Source organism: Coccinella septempunctata, chromosome 5 (genome assembly GCF_907165205.1).
Source record: "Coccinella septempunctata chromosome 5, icCocSept1.1, whole genome shotgun sequence".
NCBI classification, from domain to species: domain Eukaryota; kingdom Metazoa; phylum Arthropoda; class Insecta; order Coleoptera; family Coccinellidae; genus Coccinella; species Coccinella septempunctata.
The window spans coordinates 1451259-1475798 of record NC_058193.1 but is presented as its reverse complement, the minus strand read 5'-3'; the positions used below and the strand labels follow the sequence as shown (position 1 = coordinate 1475798).

General features: G+C 35.2%; 1 protein-coding gene across 1 annotated transcript in view; it reads left to right on the top strand.

Moving 5' to 3' along the window:
* The window catches only part of LOC123313614 (SIN3-HDAC complex-associated factor-like), a 37654-nt gene extending 22282 nt beyond the window's left edge, over positions 1–15372 (top strand). Inside the window, exon 3 of the mRNA XM_044898567.1 lies at positions 14888–15372. Coding sequence (XP_044754502.1) covers positions 14888–15155 — 268 coding nt within the window. The 3' untranslated portion in view covers positions 15156–15372. The remainder of the gene's footprint in view (positions 1–14887) is intronic.
* The last annotated feature ends 9168 nt before the right edge of the window (positions 15373–24540 follow it).

Genomic DNA, 24540 nt, shown 5'->3' with positions numbered 1-24540 from the left:
GACTGATAGCAAAGGGAAAAGTCAGACTCGCGAAAAAGAACGATAAAATATAACAGAAAGCGATACAGTACAGCAGTGTCAAAGTCAAAGAAGTAACCGGTGTAGGTCTAACAAAGAAACTGAACGGTAAAGACGGGGACCTACCTCCTTTGTTTCAGGCTGTGGCGAAAATCAAAGGAAAGAAAAAACTAAAAACTAATTCTCAATATCACTGATGCTAGCAAGACAAAATTATTCTTAAACGTCGAATCGCAGAAAGTACGGAGCATAAAACTAACTGAAGTAAAAGAGCAGTAAAAACGACTGAAGTAACAGAATCAGAAGTAGAAGTCACCAAGTGAAATACTGAAGTAAAAGAGCAAAAGTGACCGTCGCGGGGGAAAATTTGCTTTTATAGGCAAATCCCCCCATACGTTAAAAATCTGAAAATTCCAGAATGCGACAAGAATGAAAAACGTCGTCAGCTCCGGTTTATCGCATATCAACATCAGAAAAACGTCAATATCTTCAACGGCATGCAAGAAAAACAACGTTGAACACAGATAAACGGATTTTTACATTAACTCTGCCTATCGGAATGAACGTACTGAATATTTGAGAATTAAATATTTTCAAAGGCGGAAATATGAAAACGAAAGGAATGCACTAAAATGAACTCCAATTTTCCTCAGAAAACTGGGATTCGTTACAGTATGTTTCCAACAAAATTTACTCTTCATCAAAATGATGTAACCTTTATAAGGACAAATTCTCTTCATAAACTTTTTAGGGTTTTCACTCCCAATCTCTGAAACAAAATCAATTAAAAATGAAATCAACGATTTGTTCCTGCGTAAATTCTTGCACTAATTTGTCACGAGCAAATTAACTAGAAAAAATTGTTGCCTGACAATGAACTCAAAATAAATAACGTTGAAATTATAATTCTTTGTAACGTTTCGGAGTCTATATCAGACTCTTTCATCAGACGAAAAAATCTACTTTTGAAAATCTTCTGGAATTGTCGCTTTTTGTCTGACATTAATTGTCAACACACAGAAACAGAGACTGTACAGAAACGTTGAATCATTTAATTTTGAAATTACCGGATGACAGTTCCTTCTTTAGTAAATTGATCCAAATATGATCTATTCCTACCGAACAATTTGCCAAATTATTATCCTGATCTAATAGAATACACGTAGACTCTTTAATTTTTCGTTTAAAATGGTCTGGTTCTGTCATTAAAATTTTAGTGTTGTCCCAATCCATCATGTGGTCTCCCGTATTAGAACAAATGTGATCTGCGATTTGCGATCGATTAATTTCTCTATTTTTAATATTATTTTTATGTTCGCGTTTTCTTATTTCTAGAGGTCTGGACGTTTCACCTGTATAAGTTTTACCACAAATACAGGGTATGTTGTAAATACAATTTTTTGATTTTTGTTTTTCGTTCAAAGGTTTAGTTTTTGTTAATATAGATCTTAAATCATTTTGCGTTTCAAAAACAGTTCGTATGTTGAACTTCGAACCGATTCTTCTTATTTTTTCTGAAAGGCCATTAACATAAGGAATTACATTCAACAAATTTGGTTGTTCTTGACAATAAAATTTTTTGGGTATTGATTATCCCTAAGAAAATGTTTAATGAAGTCAACTTCATTATTTCTAATTTCGGGTGTAGAGGAAATTAAATTAGCTCTATCATAAAGTGTTTTAATGATACCTCTTTTGACACTTACTTGGTGATTGGAATAAAAATTTAAATATCTATTAGTATGTGTCTTTTTTCGGTATACGCTCGTTTCAAAATAATTCGGAAACTTTCTTATTGAAACATCTAGGAATGAAATTTTGTTATCCTGCTCTAATTCCATTGTAAATTTTATTGTAGGTTCTTTGTTGTTGATATGATCAAAAAAATTCTCTAGTTCATCTCTACCATGTTGCCAAATCACAAAAATATCGTCTACATATCGCCACCAAGTCTTTGGTTTTAGTGGGTATGTGTCTATATATTTTTGTTCGAAAGATTCCATGAATATGTTACTCATTACTGGTGATAAAGGAGAACCCATAGCCATACCAAATTTTTGTTCATAGAAAACATCATCTAATTGAAAATATGTGGAATTCAGGCAAACTTCTAATATCTCCATTATATCATCAATAGTCAATTTCGAATTTTCATAAATGGTTCTATCATTAATCAATTTTGTTCTCACTATTTCAAGAGTTTTATCAACTGGAACATTTGGAAAAAGATTTACTACATCAAAACTTACTAAGATGTCTGTTGCATTTAAATTAGAATTTCTTAATTTTTCAAGAAAGTGTTGAGTATTTTTCAAAAAACTAGTTGATTTTCCTGTTAATGGGTTCAAAAATTGTAATATATATTTAGCAAAATTTTGACAGGGGGATCCGAGTGAACTTACTATTGGTCTCAAAGGAATAAGAGGTTTATGTATTTTAGGTAGGCCGTATAAATGTGGGGGTTTGCTATAAGATGGTGTGATAAATTTCTTTTGAGCATATGTGAATTTTTTGAAATAATTTTCTTCACTTTATTCTCTGTGAGAGAAGTTGGATCTTTTTTGATTTTGGAATATCTTTTATATTCACTTGAATCCATAATAACTGTTGCATTTCCTTTATCGGCAGGTAGAATTTTAATGTTATTATCATTTTTCAATGAAGTTATAGTTTTATTCTCAATTTTATTTAGATTTGGTTTTATTTTAAAAGGTTTATCAAGTAACAATTTATTTAGTACTCTAAATTCATTCGATTTATCAAGCGGAAGTTTTTGGGCTGTTTTTTCAATAGCTGTAATTGTATCTAATGTTGGAATGTGTTTTGGAGTTATAGCAAAATTGAGTCCTTTTGATAATATTAATTTTTCATTTTCATTCAAATTTCGTGAAGATAAGTTGATTACCGTTTTATTAATGAAGTTGTTACTGATTTTTGTATTGTTGAAAATAAATTTCAATCGATATCTGAAAGAAAGGTATGGGCCTTTTTCTATTTCAAATTTTAGAAAATTGGAAGAATTGTAAAAAAAACTATCCCACACGGAAAACAGTCTCACCTTCATGTGTAGATGCAGAGATAATAGATTGATTCCAAAATTCCTGAGAATTAGGCTACCATTTCGGAGTAATGGTTCGGATAAGATTAAAAACAGGTTCGGTTATGCGTTGGTAAGAGAAAGAATAAATATTCTCAGATATAATAAGGTAAGATTTCAACAAAATATATTAAGGTTAGGAGAAGAAATTTTCCGTAACCTTTCAAAGGAAGACTTTGAACATATTTTACATTGTGTGAATATTTCGTATTTCCATGAATATGAGAAGAGTAAACGATCTAATTTCAAAAAAAATTCAACAATACAAAAATCAGTAACAACTTCATTAATAAAACGGTAATCAACTTATCTTCACGAAATTTGAATGAAAATGAAAAATTAATATTATCAAAAGGACTCAATTTTGCTATAACTCCAAAACACATTCCAACATTAGATATAATTACAGCTATTGAAAAAACAGCCCAAAAACTTCCGCTTGATAAATCGAATGAATTTAGAGTACTAAATAAATTGTTACTTGATAAACCTTTTAAAATAAAACCAAATCTAAATAAAATTGAGAATAAAACTATAACTTCATTGAAAAATGATAATAACATTAAAATTCTACCTGCTGATAAAGGAAATGCAACAGTTATTATGGATTCAAGTGAATATAAAAGAAAACTTTTAGAAATTGTTGATGATACCGATAAATATTCCAAAATCAAAAAAGATCCAACTTCTCCCACAGAGAATAAAGTGAAGAAAATTATTTCAAAAAATTCACATATGCTCAAAAGAAATTTATCACACCATCTTATAGCAAACCCCCACATTTATACGGCCTACCTAAAATACATAAACCTCTTATTCCTTTGAGACCAATAGTAAGTTCACTCGGATCCCCCTGTCAAAATTTTGCTAAATATATATTACAATTTTTGAACCCATTAACAGGAAAATCAACTAGTTTTTTGAAAAATACTCAACACTTTCTTGAAAAATTAAGAAATTCTAATTTAAATGCAACAGACATCTTAGTAAGTTTTGATGTAGTAAATCTTTTTCCAAATGTTCCAGTTGATAAAACTCTTGAAATAGTGAGAACAAAATTGATTAATGATAGAACCGTTTATGAAAATTCGAAATTGACTATTGATGATATAATGGAGATATTAGAAGTTTGCCTGAATTCCACATATTTTCAATTAGATGATGTTTTCTATAAACAAAGATTTGGTATAGCTATGGGTTCTCCTTTATCACCAGTAATGAGTTACATATTCATGGAATCTTTCGAACAAAAATATATAGACACATACCCACTAAAACCAAAGACTTGGTGGCGATATGTAGACGATATTTTTGTGATTTGGCAACATGGTAGAGATGAACTAGAGAATTTTTTTGATCATATCAACAACAAAGAACCTACAATAAAATTTACAATGGAATTAGAGCAGGAAAACAAAATTTCATTCCTAGATGTTTCAATAAAAAAGTTTCCGAATTATTTTGAAACGAGCGTATACTGAAAAAAGACACATACTAATAGATATTTAAATTTTTATTCCAATCACCCCAAGTAAGTGTCAAAAGAGGTATCATTAAAACACTTTATGATAGAGCTAATTTAATTTCCTCTACACCCGAAATTAGAAATAATGAAGTTGACTTCATTAAACATTTTCTTAGGGATAATCAATACCCAAAAAATTTTATTGAAAAAACAATATTAAATTTAGAGAGAAAAATGACTAACCAAAATCGTAATAATGATCAGGAACAACCAACAAACCGTCAAGAACAACCAAATTTGTTGAATGTAATTCCTTATGTTAATGGCCTTTCAGAAAAAATAAGAAGAATCGGTTCGAAGTTCAACATACGAACTGTTTTTGAAACGCAAAATGATTTAAGATCTATATTAACAAAAACTAAACCTTTGAACGAAAAACAAAAATCAAAAAATTGTATTTACAACATACCCTGTATTTGTGGTAAAACTTATACAGGTGAAACGTCCAGACCTCTAGAAATAAGAAAACGCGAACATAAAAATAATATTAAAAATAGAGAAATTAATCGATCGCAAATCGCAGATCACATTTGTTCGAATACGGGAGACCACATGATGGATTGGGACAACACTAAAATTTTAATGACAGAACCAGACCATTTTAAACGAAAAATTAAAGAGTCTACGTGTATTCTATTAGATCAGGATAATAATTTGGCAATGTTCGGTAGGAATAGATCATATTTGGATCAATTTACTAAAGAAGGAACTGTCATCCGGTAATTTCAAAATTAAATGATTCAACGTTTCTGTGCAGTCTCTGTTTCTGTGTGTTGACAATTAATGTCAGACAAAAAGCGACAATTCCAGAAGATTTTCAAGAGTAGATTTTTTCGTCTGATGAAGGAGTCTGATATAGACTCCGAAACGTTACAAAGAATTATAATTTCAACGTTATTTATTTTGAGTTCATTGTCAGGCAACAATTTTTTCTAGTTAATTTGCTCCTGACAAATTAGTGCAAGAATTTACGCAGGAGCAAATCGTTGATTTCATTTTTAATTGATTTTGTTTCAGAGATTGGGAGTGAAAACCCTAAAAAGTTTATGAAGAGATGCAAAATCCTCCCAAAATAAATTTCAATAAACACAAATTCTCTTCTAACAATTTCTGAGGATATTAAACTTGAAAAAAAAAACCTTATTTCATCCAACATATAAATCATCTTTAATGCAATTAACAGAATATTGAAGGAAATAATGATTTTCAATGATAAAAATGGATTTCAAGATTTGAAGCCAGACTCATACTAGCGCCTACAATTAAGTGTTTGCTCAATCAGGATCTATCAGGAATTATTTTCCATGTGAATATAAAAATATTGTAATATTGTGATTTCCACATATCATAGAAACAATAGAAAATTTGTGCTATTCAAACAAAAAACAGATCTTTCATCAGTTTTTGCGCTCTTTTCAAATTTCTATTATCTAATTTATTTTATCTCACATACCTTGTGATTTTTCTCACCTGACAAGTAAATTGAAATATTTGAATACGGGCCTGCAATTTATTCTATTTTTTTTCTTGTGCTGACGGTGAATGCCCATATGAACAAGCTTGTGAAATATCAGCGAGAATTTTACCATATTAACGAAGATATAGGAGTTTATAGATTTAGCATTGTTTCATGAATCACCCTTTAGGTATCTCCGAAACGAATAGCCTTACGGAACATTTGAAACCCAAATTCTCATTCAGATATAGGTCCTCTATCTCCACTTAGCCGTTGTCCCTTACGTCACCACTGTCACCAGTCACCCTGTACATATGACTCACATTCCCCAAACAATACACTTTCATTTTTATTTTTATATAAGGCATATATCTCAGGAAATTTTCCAATATTTTCCATAATCAGGTCCCCCGGACAAATCTAATTTCACAGAATCGGAACTTTTTAATTGGATTGCGAAATAGTTATAGTAATGGAAGAAAACTCCTCCTGCTACATTGTTTCATATTGTGTTATTGAATGTTTAAAAAATTATGAACTCTTCTTCAATTTGAATAGAAAAACCGATGATATGTGTTTTTATTTTAGAGACAACTTAGTTGTCCCCTACACATACCTGGTTGCCCAATGGAAATATTACAACCAACAATCTCAAAGAAGGTACTAAATGAACCAAATTCAATAAAGTATCACTAGCAGCAGTTTTAATGATACGTCACACCGGACAATAAAAACGTTATCAACGTGCTGAATAATAAATTAGCTCACAAAATATATAATAATATAATAATAATTTCAAAGCGAAAGGTCTTAAGTCTTAAGATAGGATGTCAACTGTTGGAATTAGGGTGTCAAGCATCAGAATGTTCATATTTCTTAAGTAAAAATTTTATCATATGATTTTTATTGAAGGGGCAACAAAAATTCCCTACGGATTACCACTAACTGTTAAGTACTCAAGTATTTGTTCCAGTTGTCCGATGGACAGACAATAAAACCACCCAAACTCTCCAACAGTACTCTACCCATTGACGCCGCGAGTTTTGTATAATCAAAATGGCGATTAGGTCTTTCTGATTGTCGAAAATTTCAGCTCGTTTTCAAGTATCTTACTAAGCCAACGATATTTAGATTTCATGACTAATTTAGGGTTGTCCGCTGGACCTACACGGCGTAAATAATTGAAGGGACAAAATTAAAACTCAAGAAATTCATAAACCGTTTAATGCAAATATAAGAACTCGGTACATTTCATCGATTATACTTATCCATACAAATTATTCAGTCTACACGTATCAATCTCGCAAGTAGTTTTTTCGTGATACAAAGATTTATGCAGGGACAATCTGTTCTACTATTGAAAACCAACTTTTGGTCTTTCGAACGGGTAGATACTAAATAAAATAAAATGTTTTGTGATAAAATGTTAGATGATATTTTATTTATTTAGCCTATGGTCTACTCGAACATAAATGAAAAAAAAGAAAGAAAGAAAAGAAAGTAAATACAGGTACACACAACACAACACTAGAACACACTTCACAACTACACTCACAGTCATTGTCTCCACTATCACAGCTCCAGGCATAGCTGTTCCAGCCAGGAAATGGCCTCCGGTGTCGCGTGCAACAAGTCGTCGCCTGTTCCAGGAAAGGATGTTAGCGGGCATTCATGGGTGATGTGACCCATTGTTTTTTTTTTTTATACGGGAAACTACTTTTTCTTTTACATTTTATTTCAAATCAAGTTTACAAAGTCATGAGAATACATAACATTTTTAACAATTAAGATTTTGGCTCAATAGCAAAAAATTTCCTTTGAAAATAATTTAATTTTTCACTCCTCTACAATACGGTTTCTTTCTTCCCTAATCATCGCTACAAATTCTAATGATGCCAATTTTTTCCTTCCTACGTTGTAATGTATTGTCGCTGCTATATACCACATCCATGTATTCAATCTACGTTTCTTTGATGGTGCACATAATACTAATTCCAAATGATTTTTATACTCAATGTCAATCAAGAACCTATGTTTAAATTTCTTATCAAGCCAGTTCCAGGCCTCCCTCCCGGTGTTACAGAATTTCAATCTGTGGATAATTGTATCCACGGGGCCTTGACAGATGGTGCAGTACGGTTCTGATATCACACCGTGCGAAAAAAGTTTCTCACTTACGGGCCACGTTTCGTTCAAGCACTTATATAAGGATGATTTCCATTCCGTATTGATTTCTGATTTATTTAGATTGGCCCAAATTTTATTCCAGTTTAAATTGGGATATTTTTGTTCTATTTTATTTTTGACTTTATGTGTTTTCAAGAATAATTGATAAATTTTTTTCGTATCGACTTCTCCCTGTTTTTTTAGATGTTTATTGTTACTTTTAATTGCTTCCCTAATTTTTCAGAAAATCCTACCACTTGAGTATATCAATTTTGTCTCTTCGAAAAGTTCCTGGAGTAGTGTGCAAGGTCCAGGAAATAAACTGTGTTTTTATGAATAACGCCATTGTTTTCAATTCAACGTTTATTAAATTTAACCCTCCCTGTTCTTCATTCAATTCTAACTGCTGCCTGCTAACCCTATAAAAATTTCCTCTCCATATATAATTTCCAGTCATTTCCACAATTACTTGAACTTTTTTGTGAGGCAACGGCAATATTTGCGCTACATACCATGTTTTAGATAGTACATATGCATTGACAAACCAAATCTTTCTTATTAAATCTAAGTTCCGCACATAGCTGAGTAGGAGGGTTACTTTAATTTTTTCAATGACTTCATTCCAAGTTTTTTCTATCATTTCCTTCAAACTATTCCTAAACCAAACTCCCAGTATCTTGATTTCATTTGTTATTCGAAAGTTTGACTTCAAGAATACCTCTTTCGTTTTGCCCAATAAAATTATTTTAGTTTTTTCCCTGCTCACCCTAAGATTAGAAACTTCTTCGAACTGTTCCAGAATGTCTTCAATTATTTTTATATCAGTTTTTTTCGTCACAATTATGGTGATATCGTCCGCGTATGCGCCTACTTTAATTGTTTCAGTCTTCATTTTTTCACCGAACTGGTACCCCTTACTCAATTCTAAAGAACCACCTCATGGTTTTTACTTGCTCCGCAAGCTTTGGGTTCGACTAAGGCCCGGTACTTTCACGTGCGAATAACTAAATTTATTCGATAAATAAGTCTTATTCTTAGGATAAGTAAAAATGCAGTCTTTTCACTTTCAGATAGTGTTATTCATTGAATAAATCTGTCATTGACACTCGTCAATAAAATTTTATTTGTCATAGATCGAATGTCGGTACGTCATTATTGGTTGAATTTTTAAGATTCTGGATGTATGGTTATTTTTTGTGTGATTTTCACGGAATATTTGCTTTCTAGTTGGAATTATAACAATTTCTACATTGAGGTCTCTTATTTTACATTAATCAGTGAAGAGTAGTATACCATGTTTTCACAGAATTGTTATTCGTCAAATAATTTCATCTGAAAGCACCGAAATAAGGTATCCTTCAGATAGGAAATTATTCGACAGATACTTATTGACAGTGAATAAAATTTATTCGAAGGTGAAAGTACCGGGCCTAAATAGAGTACGCACTCTTTACGGCAGAAGTGGATCAGCACTCCATAGGTGGGGAATGCGCTCCAGCCCAGAGTGTGAATGCGGTGCTGCCTCCCAAACAATCACATTCGCGTACAGACCGTCTTATAGAGCAGGTGTTTTCGGATAAACTTATCGCTGAGAAAATATGTTCGTAAAAAGAACAAATACAATAATTCTTGATTTCAAATGTGTGAGGAAAAAACCGACTCCACTTTCGATACATCGATGGATCAGAGAAAAATTCAAATTCAAGAATGAAGAAATTATTGCAATTCAATATGATTATGCACGAGCGAAATTTTATATCAAACTGATCCCAGAGCAACTGATGAAGGAAACATTAAAGAAATACGAAACAGTAGAACTCAAATACAGGGATGAAGAAAATACGGAATAAACAATTATATTGGCTGTAATTATATTAGATGTAATGGAAACTATTGTGAGAATACATGAAGTTCCAATTGAAGTGAATAACGAAATAATAAAAAGTGAATTAGAAAAATATGGCAAAGTAAATGGAATCGCTAGAGAAAAATGGAGTGGGCACAAGGACCTTTTTCCGGTTGAGAATGGTATCAGAGCTGTGAAAATGGTAATGAAAAAGGATATCCCGTCGTTTATCTCAATCAACGGATGGAAGACCTCAGTAACCTACAGGAATCAAATAAGGAAGTGCATGATTTGTAATGAACCTAACCATGAGAAAAAGGATTGTCCAAGTAAACCATCTAACAGAATGAAAATTCTCAGGAATGACTTGAACCCTCATGCATCAAATACAAATGAATACGAGAGGGAACCAACAACCTACTCGGAGGTGACAGCTGGAAGCTATAAAGAAACGGAATACAGACAAGGAAATCCCACAAACGAGAAAAAGCGAGGAAAATACACAAGTTCAAATGAAACCCAACAGAGGAATGACTCCACTGAAACAGAAGAAGAGTCGTCTGAAGGAGAAGAAAGAAAAAATCAAGATGATATTGACGGTGATATATCAAGTATCTTGGATACGCCCGAAATAATAGAAAGTACACAGGACCCAAAAGAAAAAACACAGATTATAGCATTTGAACGTAAAAGAGAAAGGAAAAGAAGCAGGAAACTCGGAAAGAATAACAGTTCAAGTGAAGAAGAAATAAAAATACGGAAACTAAAGATAAAACTAAAAGGACCAGATGGACTCACTATTGAGGAGAAAATAGGTGAAATGATTATAGAAAATAATAATAATGGCCTCAATGCCAAATAATTCGCTATGATAATAAAACATAAAATTGCATCCATAAACTGTAACGGCATAAAGTCTAGGCTGAAACAAGACAGCTTAACGGAATTTATTGTTCAAAATGATTTAGATCTAGTTCTTCTACAAGAAATCAATAGTCATTTTTTTTGCATGCCCCTTTGGATATGATTTGTTTACAAATATTGGTACAGATGAAAGGGGGACTGCAGTGATATATAGAACGGGCTATCATCTGTTTGATATGTTATGTTCACCAGATGGAAGAATTCTTTCTTTCGACTTCGAAAATGTAAGATATATTAATTTATATGCGCCTTCAGGTTCTAATAAGTGTAAAGAAAGGGAAGAATTCTTCCAATCTGCTGTGATAACCCATATAAAACTAAATCAGAACAATTTGATTTTGGGGGATTTCAACTGTGTTGTCAGAGAGAAAGACTCGCGAAATAAAAAAAGAATAATAAGTAGAAGCTTGTGTAATTTCATAGATAGTATCAAAGTGAAAGATATATGGGAGTACCTTCATGGGGACATAGTCGAGTTTACCTACTACAGGGGAAACTCCGCAGCAAGACTCGATCGCGCGTATTTAAGTTCAGAATATTTAGAAGCTGTTCATAGGTGCCAGCATAAACCAGTCTCCTTCTCGGATCATAATGCTTTGGTAGTTGATATCAAACGGAACGAAAAAAGTAATTTTTTGAATCATGGTTGGTCATATTGGAAATTTAAAAAGTCGTTCATAACAGAAGAAATTTCTAAAATGTTCAAAGTAGAATATACAAAAATGAGAAGTCATATATTATACAGGGAAAATATAGGAAAATGGTGGATAGAAATCTTTAAGAAACGCGCAAAAGCTTTCTTCAAGAGGGTGGAATTTGAAGTAAACTCGCATGAGAGGAAAATTATACTGTTTTATAACAACGTACCTGAAAAATAAGCTGAATCATTATCCTAATTCTGTAGAAGAATTCAAGGATGTAAAAAACATTTTACTCAATCTTAAACAAAAACAAATCGATAGGAAATTCAAAAATAAAAGTAAAGATGACATAAACGGAAAAATTTCAATTTATGACTATATGAAACAGAGGAGAAATAGAATATCTGCGATAACAAAATTAAAACGGGACGGGGATAATAGAATCCTGAAGGAAACAGCCGAAATTTCGGAATACGTTTTCAGCACGTATAAACAAAAATTTTCTTGTATAAATGTACATGATAGGGAAAAGTCGACGAAATTCACAGATGTGTTGAAACATAAAATTGGAATTCATAACCTCAACAAAATTAATACATATATAACGGCAGATGAGGTTTTTGAGGTAATAAAAAATGCACAAAAGAAAAAAACGCCTGGTTTAGATGGTTTATCATATGAATTTTACTTACAGTTTTTTGATACGGTCGGGGAGGACTTAACCAAAGTTTTGAACGAATATTTCACTTACGCCAACAAAACTCCAGAAGAATTCGTACAAGGAGTGATTGTATTGATACCGAAAGATAAAAACGCAATAAAGTTGGAACATTTTCGGCCAATTACTCTTCTCAACACGGATTATAAAATCTTAACAAAAATTCTTGAAGGAAGATTAGATCAGGAGACGGAAGAAATCAGTGGTAGGTATCAGGCTGCCCGAAAACGAAAAAGTATTATGAATAACCTACTTAAATAACGGGACTTAGTAATATTTTCAGAGACAGAAAACCTAGAAAATATCGCACTACTTGCGATAGATCTTTTACAGGCCTTCGATAGCGTGAAACATGAGTTCCTTTGGGACGTACTTTCAAAAATTGGTTTAGAAGGAAAAATCTTATATAGATTTGATTAAAATATTGTATAGACGTGCGAAGTCAAAACTTTTGAACAATGGGTACCTAACAAATTTTTTTGAAGTAAAAAAGTCGATAAGACAAGGTTGTCCCTTATCAATGATCTTATTTTGCTGGGTAGTGGAACCATTATTGGAGATGATAGGCGTAAAGATAAGTGTTTGCCCTGCCAGTTCGACTGCCACTCCTCATATCCGTCAAAGTTGTTAGTGATTAGCTGTTGTGCCGTTCTGACAGAGGGACTGGTTTTAATCGTTTAAAGTGTATGAGATCCTGGTGGATTGGTAAGTCCGGGTTCGCGGTTATTTTTTTGTACTCTCGTACCAAGATCTGTTTTCTGCGGATTCTCGGTGATTCTATGTGAGATAGCACTGGCAACCACTCGACTGGCGTAGATTTAATGGATCCTGTAATTATTCTCATCGTTTGGTTCAGAACTGTGTCGATTTTACATACGTAGGGGATGTTTATCCAAGCTGATGCGCAGTATTCGGCCGTTGGGAAGGCAAGACTAAGTGCGGAAGTACGCAGGGTTGGAGCATCAGCTCCCCAGGTCGATCCAGCCAGCTTGTATAGGATGTTATTACGGGCCCTTAGTTTCGCTGCCAAGTTGGTCAGATGTTTGTTGAACGACAGGGTACGATCCAGCGTGACACCCAGGTATTTAGGGTTGTGATTATGGCGTAAAACAGTGCCATTTAGAGTGACTCTTAGGCTGGTAAATGCCAATCTGTTGTTGAGATGAAAGCAACAGGTCTCAATTTTCGCAGTGGTGGGTGTCAACCTCCACCTTCTACAGTAGTCCGACAGAATGTCCAGGTCCGCTGACAAAACAGCTTCTATGTTTCCCATGTTCGGGTGCTGTGTTGCCAGAGCCAAATCATCGGCATACATAAACTTACGGCTCGGTGTTTGTGGAAGGTCAGCTATGTATAGATTGAAAAGAAGTGGAGCCAGAACTGAGCCTTGAGGTGAGCCGTTATTAAGCAGCTGGGGTCTGCTTCGTGTGTCCCCCATTAGAGTCTGAAGGGATCTATTGGATAGCATGTTGTTCACTATACTTCATTCACTTTTATTTTAGCAGTCGGTTGGCCATGGAAATTTGACACATTTCACTCTATATAGTACGAAAATGTGGGGTTATGAAGCTTGTCAAAACATTTTTGGGTTTTAAATCAACGCTATGTTGCCCGTTCTACGTAAAAATTTCTGTTATTACGTATCATAATGTCGAATCTCTTCGGAAAATATGTGATGAACATAATTGAAGTTTATACAAACTGATTGAAGGCATACCAAATATTGTTATTCGCTGTCTTTTTTCAATCACTTTCGGCATTTTCGTAATAAAAATTGATATTAGTTGTGGCAACGGCGTTATGACATTAACGACATTTCATGAGTGCCAACCTAACTTCGTTCTAGTTACAAAAACTTGAGAAAATTATTTCATGGCCAACCGACTGCTAAAATAAATTTGAATGAAGTATAGTGCTGTCAGCTTCCAACATTTTATGCTTCTCAGGAATTTATACATTAAGCCCTCCCTCCAGACGGTATCATATGCAGCTGTTAAGTCCATGAAGGCTACTCCTGTCTTGCTGCGTTCCTAAAAGCTTCTCTCAATATTGACCAGAAGTGCAAGGATCTGATCTTCGCAGTTGCGACCAGGTCGGAAACCAGCTTGTTCCACGGGCAAGATGTCCAGGTTTTGTGGGCTTATTCGGCTGTAGATTAGTCGCTCCAGTAATTTATATAAAACGCTTAGAAGGGCAATGGGCCGATAACTACCGGGAAGATCGGCAGGCTTTCCTGGCTTGAGAATAGCGATGATTTTACATTTTTTCGCCCGGCAGTTGTTCGGCTTCGAGAATATTAGTAAAGAATTTTGCTAGCCAGCGCCTTGTGTTTATTCCACAGTTTGCGACAGTTGGTTAGATGATGTTAAAGGGTACATAACGTAATCCAAATAAAACTCATTATATAAATTTATATTATCGATCAACATAAAAGTTGATTCACTCAGATATAACAATACTTTCAATAATGTAATCAGCATCTATTGTTTTTTCAAGGGAGGTGATATGTTGTGGTACAATTTATCGGGGGAGATGTGGAGAAACCCTTTCCGATCCGAGATTCTTAAGACCATGCGGAGCAGCGCTCAAAAGTAGCCAGCACGAGACAAAGGAGATCGACAACGATGATTCTTATATTAATACAGGTAGCTCTTCCGAGACCAGTAGCTGTAATACTTCAGATTCAGGAGAAGATGAATATTTAAACCGAGGAATGAGTAGAACAGAAAACCAAAACTCTGAGCTGGATGGAAATTCAATATGAAGTAATTGGATAGTGCAATAGAGAATTATAATGATGAAAGATTGATGCACAAAATTTCATTGATTTCTGACTTGTCTAGATCAGTTTTCTTAGCTGCGGAAATCATGAAATCAATATGATTTTGCTAATCTTACGTTTGCAATAACACAAAAATTTTCGTTCTTCCGTACAATTGTTTATAGATATATTTATTCCTGTCAATATTTGATTTTGTATCAGGATATTTTAAAATTTTCAATATTTGGCACTTTGAAATAAATACCTACAATATTATTAAAATAAGTGTGATGATTTATTCTAACCCGATTGAATTTTCATGATACAAATTATAATTTTAGAGTTAACACCAAATGTTTCATTTATATATACCTACATATTCAATAGTTATTTTCCTATCAAGTGCGGAAAGTGATACTTGCCCGCACGAAACTGCCGTTGCCCGAACGATGCGAAGCAGAGTTCGGGTAAGCAGTTGAGTGCGGGCAAGACACTTTCCGCAAGAGTTAGGAACAATATTTTTTCTACAAGCGCTCGAAATATATAAATGTATCCATTTTACGAAACAGATCATATCTCATTTGATTAATTCATATTTAATGACAGACGTTATTCGGCATGTCGTTACTAAGGGTTTCTCATCGTTGACGTTCTGTCCATAGAAAGATGATAGAATTTAATTTACTCTATAATATTTGCGTGCGCACGCATTTGCGTGCGGGAAAGAAATAGCAGGCGTTTTTCCCGCACTCCTTGGGAAAGTGACTCTTTGCAACTTGGAATGCGTGCGGGAAAAAGATTGAACGCGCACGCTTGTAGAAAAAGTATATTTTCATTTACTAAATTCTCGCACATATCTGATGACTCGATAAAAATTTTATTTAGTGCGTCGTTAATGTCATAACGCCGTGGCCACAACTAATATCAATTAATATTACAAAAATGTCGAAAGTGATTGAAAAAAAAATAGAAGAAAGGGATTCAGGAAGTGCTATTTAGAATTCTGATATTCTGAAATCCACAATACGTCAGACGCAAGCGAGCGTATTCAAATAATGTAATTTTAGCATTTTGCACTGTTTCATCTGACTTATATTTTAGCTGAATATTTACACAATCAAAAAGTTTGTGAATGAAGAGGATAACAAAGAATTTCCTTCTATTGGGAGACCCAAAAAAGTGGTGGCATTTGAGAATTTTAGGTATGGGTGAATTATTGCAAAAAGTTACAACAGGATTTTCGATGAATGTCATCGTAGAATAAGTTTCCGAAAATTGATTTTTCTATTTCTCATTTGACTTGTCCTATTGTAATAACCATTTCCAACTACTTCATCTTGTGCATTTCGCCTTCGGCCAACGAAAATAAATTTTTAACGAATATAAAAACAGTCTTTTGAATGAAGGCTCTGGCGCAGGTAGGGAAGTAGGCAACCCCCCCCCCCCCAAAGATGGCAACAATTCAAAGTTTTTTCTAGTACAAACATCGAACGATCGTTCGGTGTAAAGCTCCCCCCCCAAACAAAATATTGGCTGTGCCACTGAATGAAGGTATATGAATGTACTCTATACTCTAGTCAGTCTTCATATGTACAGACACTACAAGACTGACGACATGAAGAGGTTGAAGAATAAAGCACATTGTGTATACAGGAAGGCTCTGCGCTCAGCTCGTACAACTGCCGATGACATTTTCATCTTGAACTCAAATAATCCTAGTAAAAATATGTGGAAAATTATAAACAGTAAGAGACGGTCGGGGGTTGATTAATCTGTGCCTTTGAGCCCTCAGGAGTTCAATTCCTATTTCATCTCATTACCCCAGGAATTGGTGAATGGTTTGCCTGATGTTGATGCTGGAATATCCTTGGATGACAGTATCCGTCATGCGGGCAGTTTTCGGTTTCAGGAAGTATCATTTAATAACATAAGAGATACAATATGTTCCTTCAAGGGGAGTAAATCAAAGGACTATTATGGTCTTTCAATGGCGCTCTTAAAGAAAAATATAAATCATGTAGTGATTCCCCTTACCAAGGTGATAAGCCGCTGTGTTAGGAAGGGGGTTTTCCCTGACGGTCTAAAGGTAGCGAAGGTGATCCCCATACACAAAAAGGGTGATAGGACGGAAAAAAAGAATTATAGACCAATTTCTCTGCTTCCCGTATTTTCTAAGATTTTTGAGCGAATTTTGCATCAACAGATAATGAATTATTTCGAGAGGGAAAAACTGTTTCACAGAAACCAGTATGGATATATGTAGATGGAAGTCAAGTACATGTGACGCTATAATGCGCTTTGTAGAGTATACGCTAGACTGCTTTGAGGGAGGCCTATTTTCATTATCTGTTTTCTTGGACCTAAGTCGAGCTTTTGACTGTGTGGATCCGCGGGTACTTGTTTGTAAGCTGTCAAAATATGGCTTTGATGAAGTTGGTCTCGGATTCATTCAGTCCTACTTCTCCAACAGAACCCAGAGAGTTTTCTGCAATGATGCGTGGTCAACAGAGGGCCAGGTGAGTCTTGGGGTGCCGCAGGGCTCCATATTAGGGCCCCTATTATTCATAATCTTCATGAATGATTTTTCTTCTCTTATGGCTGGCTATGAACATCTTTTGTGGGCCGATGACTCGGGAATTACAGTGAAACATAAAGAGCTGCAGGAAGTTCAACATCTTGCATGTGAAGCAGAACATAGAGCCAAGGAATGGTTTGCAACAAACAAGCTCGTGTGTAATAATGATAAGACAGACACCATGTTGTTCACTTTGAGAGACTCTGGGGACCATAGAGCCAAAGAGCCAGTAAAATTTCTGGGGATATATCTGGACTCCAAACTTACTTGGATCTCTCATGTCAATGAGACGGCAGCAAAAATAACTAGAAATATTTTTCTACTGCGTAACTTAGAGAACATAGTGTCCAGGAAGGTGATGAAAGCTGCTTATCACAGCCTTATCGAATGTCATTTGCGGTATTGTGTTTTGATTTGGGGAACTGCTCAGGTAGAGGGAGCATTTTCGGACTTCAAAGGAGGGCGGTGAGAATAGTGGCTGGTTTGGGATACAGAGATGACTGTTCGAGTGCATTCAGAACATTGAAGATTCTAACTTTTCCATCCTTGTACATTTATGAATGCCTTGTTTACGCATATATTAATAGCAGAAATCTTCCAAAATATGGAGACACACATGATTATCATACACGGTATAGAAATAATATCAAATCTAAGTAGGTATATGCGTCTTGAAAAGTCTAAGAATGGTCCAAATTTCATTTCCCATAAGCTTTATAATGTGTTACCTAATGAGATTAAGGAGTTGACTGAAAAGCAGTTCAGGAAGAGGATTAATGAAATATTGGTGACAGGTGCATTTTGGAATATGCAAGAATTCCTTTCCAGTGATTTTGAATTTTAAAGTTATAGTATATATTTTCAATGTACTTTTATTTTCTCTGATGCGAAATGGTATTTCTTATCATTTAAGATTTTAATATTTTAACATGTTATACCTTCGTAGTTAAATTTCAATACACTTTTATTTACTTTGACAGCGAAATGGTATTCAAATCATTTAGGATTTTAATATTTTTATATCGTATAGTTGTACAGTGGATTACATTTATATTCTCTACTGATATCACTGACTTTTGTAATACAATGTAGTTTGTAACATAGCACCAATAAATTATCTATCTATCTATAGGTAGAGATTCAATTCTCTCTTCTTTGGCTTCCAGAGTAAAGATGTAACTTGCTTTAGGCGGATTTTGCGAATTATTTTGTGCCATTTCACAAGAGCTTATATCCTCTGCATGCGGATATACTAAAAGGCTATTTTTGCGACATGGGCCTATACGCAACAAGGTCAAACATGACTAACGGCCGTTTTCAATAATCCTATCTATCCATTGTTTCAGTTACTGAATATAGAAAATGCATATGATTTTGTTTCTATGATCTATCTGTAGATATATTTTAGAATGCTAACCAATGGTTACTGATCGTCAGTAAGTGAAACGATGGATAGATAGGTTTATCGAAAACGGACGTAAATCGATCGACTTCACCCCTCACTTTTGAGTGATGTAACAAATTTTATTTTCCTAAAACAGTGGTGGTAAACTTGATTTCAAAATGGGGAATATCATTCCAACTAGTATATTCGTAACTTGTGAAAGATTAGGTGAGAATAACTATCGTGGTTATTGCCAAATATATTCATTCATTCATTGCTGTATCCCGTTGCCGGGAATGAATCTACGAAAAGACCAAAAAAGGAAAACAACTAAAGGAAAAAGAAAGGAAAAAAAAGTGCGAACATACTTATAATTTTTCAGGGCTAATTGCGACTGTGTGCTCTCCTGTGACTGTAGAGACCCAACCGTGACCTACAGATCCTTCCACACTCCGGGCATGGATAATCACCAACCAGATCTGGCCGCCGCTGTATCCTTTTCGAGTCTCCATCCGCCAAATATATAATTGAAGTTGAACAATTGAAAAACTCTTTATTCGAGAGAGTACGAAACTTTTTTTTTTGTGAGAAAACTAACTATCCAGAATTGTATCCACGGCACGAGTTAGTAATCTAAGGAGGTAGCAGTAGACACAGAGTTTTTTTCGCGGCAATTTAGGGTCTTGTCTATGAGTTACGCGATAAAATATGCGGGAAAACACGGTTGATCCACTTCACCCCGCTATATCCACTTCATTCCATTTGATCTTGTGTTCTGACTAAAAATTACATTCTTATGGTTTTTCAATAGCCTGTATCTTTTAAACCGAGCCTATTCGGAAAAAATGGTAAAGAAAAAGTGTTTCTTTTGACTTTTGATTTGATTTTGTTTGTTTTTTGACTGACTGTTAAAATATTTGTACGAGTCAAAGACTCACCCTGAATATTCGGATACTCTGATATCAATTTCATTATCAGCCGTCAGCACTTCTGATGCACCGAAAAAATTATCGGCATACTCATAATCAGGGCCGGCTCTAGTGTATACAGCCAGCGCCCCGATACAAAATAAACTTTGACGGCCTTTTTGTTGGAGTATTCATTATGGTTGGAAAGATTTTTGTTGATGGGATTGAAGGAGGGGCAACCGTAATGATAAGCAAAAGTTCATGTTATAAATAATATATGATTGAAATACATTATCTAGTAATAGAAAGACATTTTTAAGTGTTTATATAGGTTGTTTTTGAAGGGGAGTCATATTTTTAACAGGTGGTAGAACTCATCAAAATGAAACATTTCGCCAAGAATGATGAACTTGAAATAAATCTTCGATAAAGTACAGGTTGATTCATAACTTTTGGGACATAGGCTAAGGGCAGATTGTTTGGACCAAAATATGGCGATAGGACCAAATATACCTCAATAAAATATTTCTGTGGAAAAAGATAGAGGGCGTTAAAGTTGAATTTTTTTTTTCGTTTTTTGCTAATAATTTCACTGTATATTTTTTCAGCCCTTCTTAAGAAAAACACAATTGAGTAGTTCAGAGCATCGGAAGGGGATTTGAAGTAACGATTTATTCATTTCATTTATTCATTTCGACGATAAAGCATACCTAATTAAAAACAATGTAACACAAATAGAATCAACTTAAATTAAATGTTCTACGTGGCCTCCTCCGACTTCTATGCCTTTTCTAATTCTTTTAATAAAGGACTATTCTGTCCCCTTATGAAAAATTAAAGTTTAACGCCCTCTATATTTTTCTACAGCAATATTTTATTGAGGTATATTTGGTCCTATCGCCATATTCTGGTCCAAACAATCTGCCCTTAGCCTATGTCCCAATAGTTATGAATCACCCTGTATACCCTAGTACTTCCCTTGATCTTGTGGTACTAGAAAACCACCTAAAGTTCAGAGAAAGGTGTCAATTCATGCCCGATGAAAAAACCCCCATATGATTTTGTTTCTAATGCAAGTATTGTGATGAATTGTACCTCCTGACACTTCTGACAGAAAAATAATAATCTTTGCAAACGACCATAAAAAACTATAATTAGATAATATCGAAGTTGTAAAACTCATCAATAAAATTGGTCAGAATTATTCACAGAAATTTGAATTTGTCTCCAGTAGTTGGATGTGCGCACATGCCTGTTGTAATAATGATTAATAATAATTGATTACATGCACCTACGCTGCGCGCCCCTTTGAATGAGCCCAGCTCATCGTCTGCTGCGATTTTTAGATCAATACTTTCGCAGCACCTTAATGATGTTTGTCCAAAAATTTGGATTTAAGGCTCTTTGCATAACTCGGGTGGAAACAACCATTACAATTTATACCTTTGATTTTCATTTTTTACAATGTAAATCTGCGGAACTTGCACCAACACAACCTTTTTGCGCCATATCACATTCATATGTCAGTTAAGTAGAAGAGAAGGAATACTGTCAGAATACCCAAATCGAGACTGAGTAGGTGACTCAGAACAGAAGATGTTGCTGCATTGGAAGGAGAAAGGACAGATACCAAAATGGGAAGAAGTAAGTCATCTTAATCCTAGTATGGTTATACTGAAAATAAAGCAACAACAGCAGCAAACGAGTCCAATTCAATTGCCGACTCGAACCGCTGAAGGTGCTGCGCAAAATATTCAGCCAGTGCTCACCCAAGCCGTTAGGTTAGTTAGAAAGCGCATGAAGTGGACAACGTCCATGAATGAAACTATTGTGCGCATATATAACTCCATCACGGGACTAGGGCAGAACACGAACAACTATAGAAAAAGGCTCCATGAGGAATTCTGCAACGCCTACCCAAATCTCAATGTCACTGAACAACGAGTGGCAGACTAGTACCGCGTAATTCTGAGAAATGAACTAATACCAACGGCCCGAATCGACGCAATTAAACGAGAACTTCAGCGTCCGCCTACAATAGAGAATAACACCAACACCTCTGATGAAATTCACATGCCTGGGCAACAACAGGCAGAAGAAACTGATACTGAAAGTCCATCTTGCAACGCAAGTGAGCCTGAACACCAGGACGATAGGGAAGAGCTCCACCGACAAGTTGACTCTGACATGAGGAGATACTTTGCCGAACTGGAAGGAACAGATCCTCTTCATCGAGTGGCACCTCCACGGCTCAATACATCCAAGAAATTGTCACTTATAATCGACATCTTGAATAAGGACGTTTTACCTGAGTACCTACAGAACGGAAGTTCATTGGAATATCTGCATCTAGTTTTTCACTGTGCAGCGCTAACGACAGCGAAAACCATGGGGGCAAAAATTCGCCGAACGAACAACGATGGTCCAAAATTACACAAATTACATGCGCCACCATGGCAGAAACGTCTTCAACACAAAACAGAGAGACTAAGAAGAGACATTGGACGACTGACGGAGTACTTGAACGGGAATGGCGGAAGAAAGGTAGTGAAAGCTGCCAAAGAAATTATGGATAGAAACAGAACACACACAGAACGAGAGACGGAGAATGCTACAGCTCACCATTGCCTCGACAATCTGAAGCAAAACAACAAAAAATTATTATTATTATTATGGGCATAGTGGAATTGCATTATTTTGGAGGAAGGTGTGCTTCTGATTGGCATTTTCGGTATAAAAAAACTCATCAATAAAATTGGTCAGAATTATTCACAGAAATTCGAATTGGTCTCCAGTAGTTGGTTATGCACACAGTCATGCCTGTTGTTATAATGATTAATAATAGACTATATGCACCTACGGTAATATACATAAATTCGTTCTTTTTTTGGTGTAGCAGGGGGAATATCTGCAAGACAGACGAACACACCCTCTCCTGATAGTCCGAGAGCTGGCAGCAAAAACAACTACCTCATAAGTTACCAAAGGTTTTTTTTATTAGAATATGCGCTTCGACAACTAGGCCATTAGCGCCTGTTACATTAATCTATTACATTCAGATATAAAATAAACCAATTATACTCTAATGTTGATATCCTTGATAAAGTTGAGGGTATTTGCCATCTGTGGGTTGTTAATGTTGAGGGCCTCTTCTATCTTCTGAGGAACATTGTGGGCTTTTCTTTCGGTGTTTAAACCTGGACACTGGACCAAAATATGCAGAACTGTGAGATGGACACCACAATGGGAGCATACAGGAGCGTCCTCTCTATTAAACATGTATGCATGTGTAGTCAAGGTGTGCCCGATTCGTAGCCTCCGTAGTATAATTAGATCTGTAATAAATCGGAATAAGAAATTCGAATTAATTTGGGATAATTGAAACGAGGTATCGCTGGAACCTTCATACATTGTTGCAGTCGTGCTGCAGAGGCAATTTTTAGTTGGAGATATGACACTTTGAGGCGCTTGAGATCAGGCGGTATCGAGTCGCGGGAATTTAAATAATAACCAGCTCGATAAGAGTTGAAAGAGTTAGTGTCACTCAGTCAGAAATTCTGCAGATATTGATACAATGTATGTTTTCGGAGAGCAACCGGCGATCGGCGGCCTATGTAATTGATTCCAATATCCGATGATAAGGACTTCAGAACGGGTGAAAGCGGTCAGTCATGTAGATTAAGAAAGATTCATTAGTCTGGAAACCCTGAGAGGAAAACAGTTCTCAGAATTCGAAGTAGCCGAAATTTTCTTGTGACCGCCGAGCTTGGGAACGCTGATTTTTCAACTCAGCAAGAACGATCGTCCAATGATTTCGATTTTGGGACGTTTTGGTACCACCCATAGCGTGGGAGAGAAAGACCGGGGAGAAATTACATCGGAAAAAGTTAGTCAGTCGGTCCGAGGAGCGTGATCAAAAATAATACCCCTTAAAGTCGGTCCGGGGACGTGATCTGAAAAATATCGAAAATATACCCCTTCGAGTCGGTACGGATAAGTAGAGAAGTTATAAATCTTTTGTAGAGTCAGTCAGTAAGGAAAAAGTATAGGGAATAATCAGGTTTTCACGAAGTAAGAGAAAAGTCTAGGTAGATCACGGAATAGAATCGGAGACTCGGTCGGCTCATAGATATTTGGAAAAGTTCAGTGTAAAGAAAAGTCCAGTCCTTTGTTTTTGTTGGTTTTGTTGAAGTAGGAACGGAATATCGGGAATTAGGTAGTTGAAGAAATTTGGAAATAATTTGAAGTTAAAGTCAGTTTATCGGAAATCAGTAAAGTAACATTCGAGGAGTGATCGTCTATTTTGATTCGTAGTGAGACCAGATATAACATTGTGTTGGAATTTTAGATAGGGAAACTTAAAGCGAAAAACGTTTGCGACGGAAAAGTGCGGGAAGTTCGGTTGAGTGTAAAGAATTCGCCGATTAGTGCGGGTAAAGTCTGGTGTCGAAAAGTTTTCATCGGCAGCGTCAGACAAACAGTTGTCGCAGAAAAAGGTAGAAAGTTCCAATTCTATTCGTC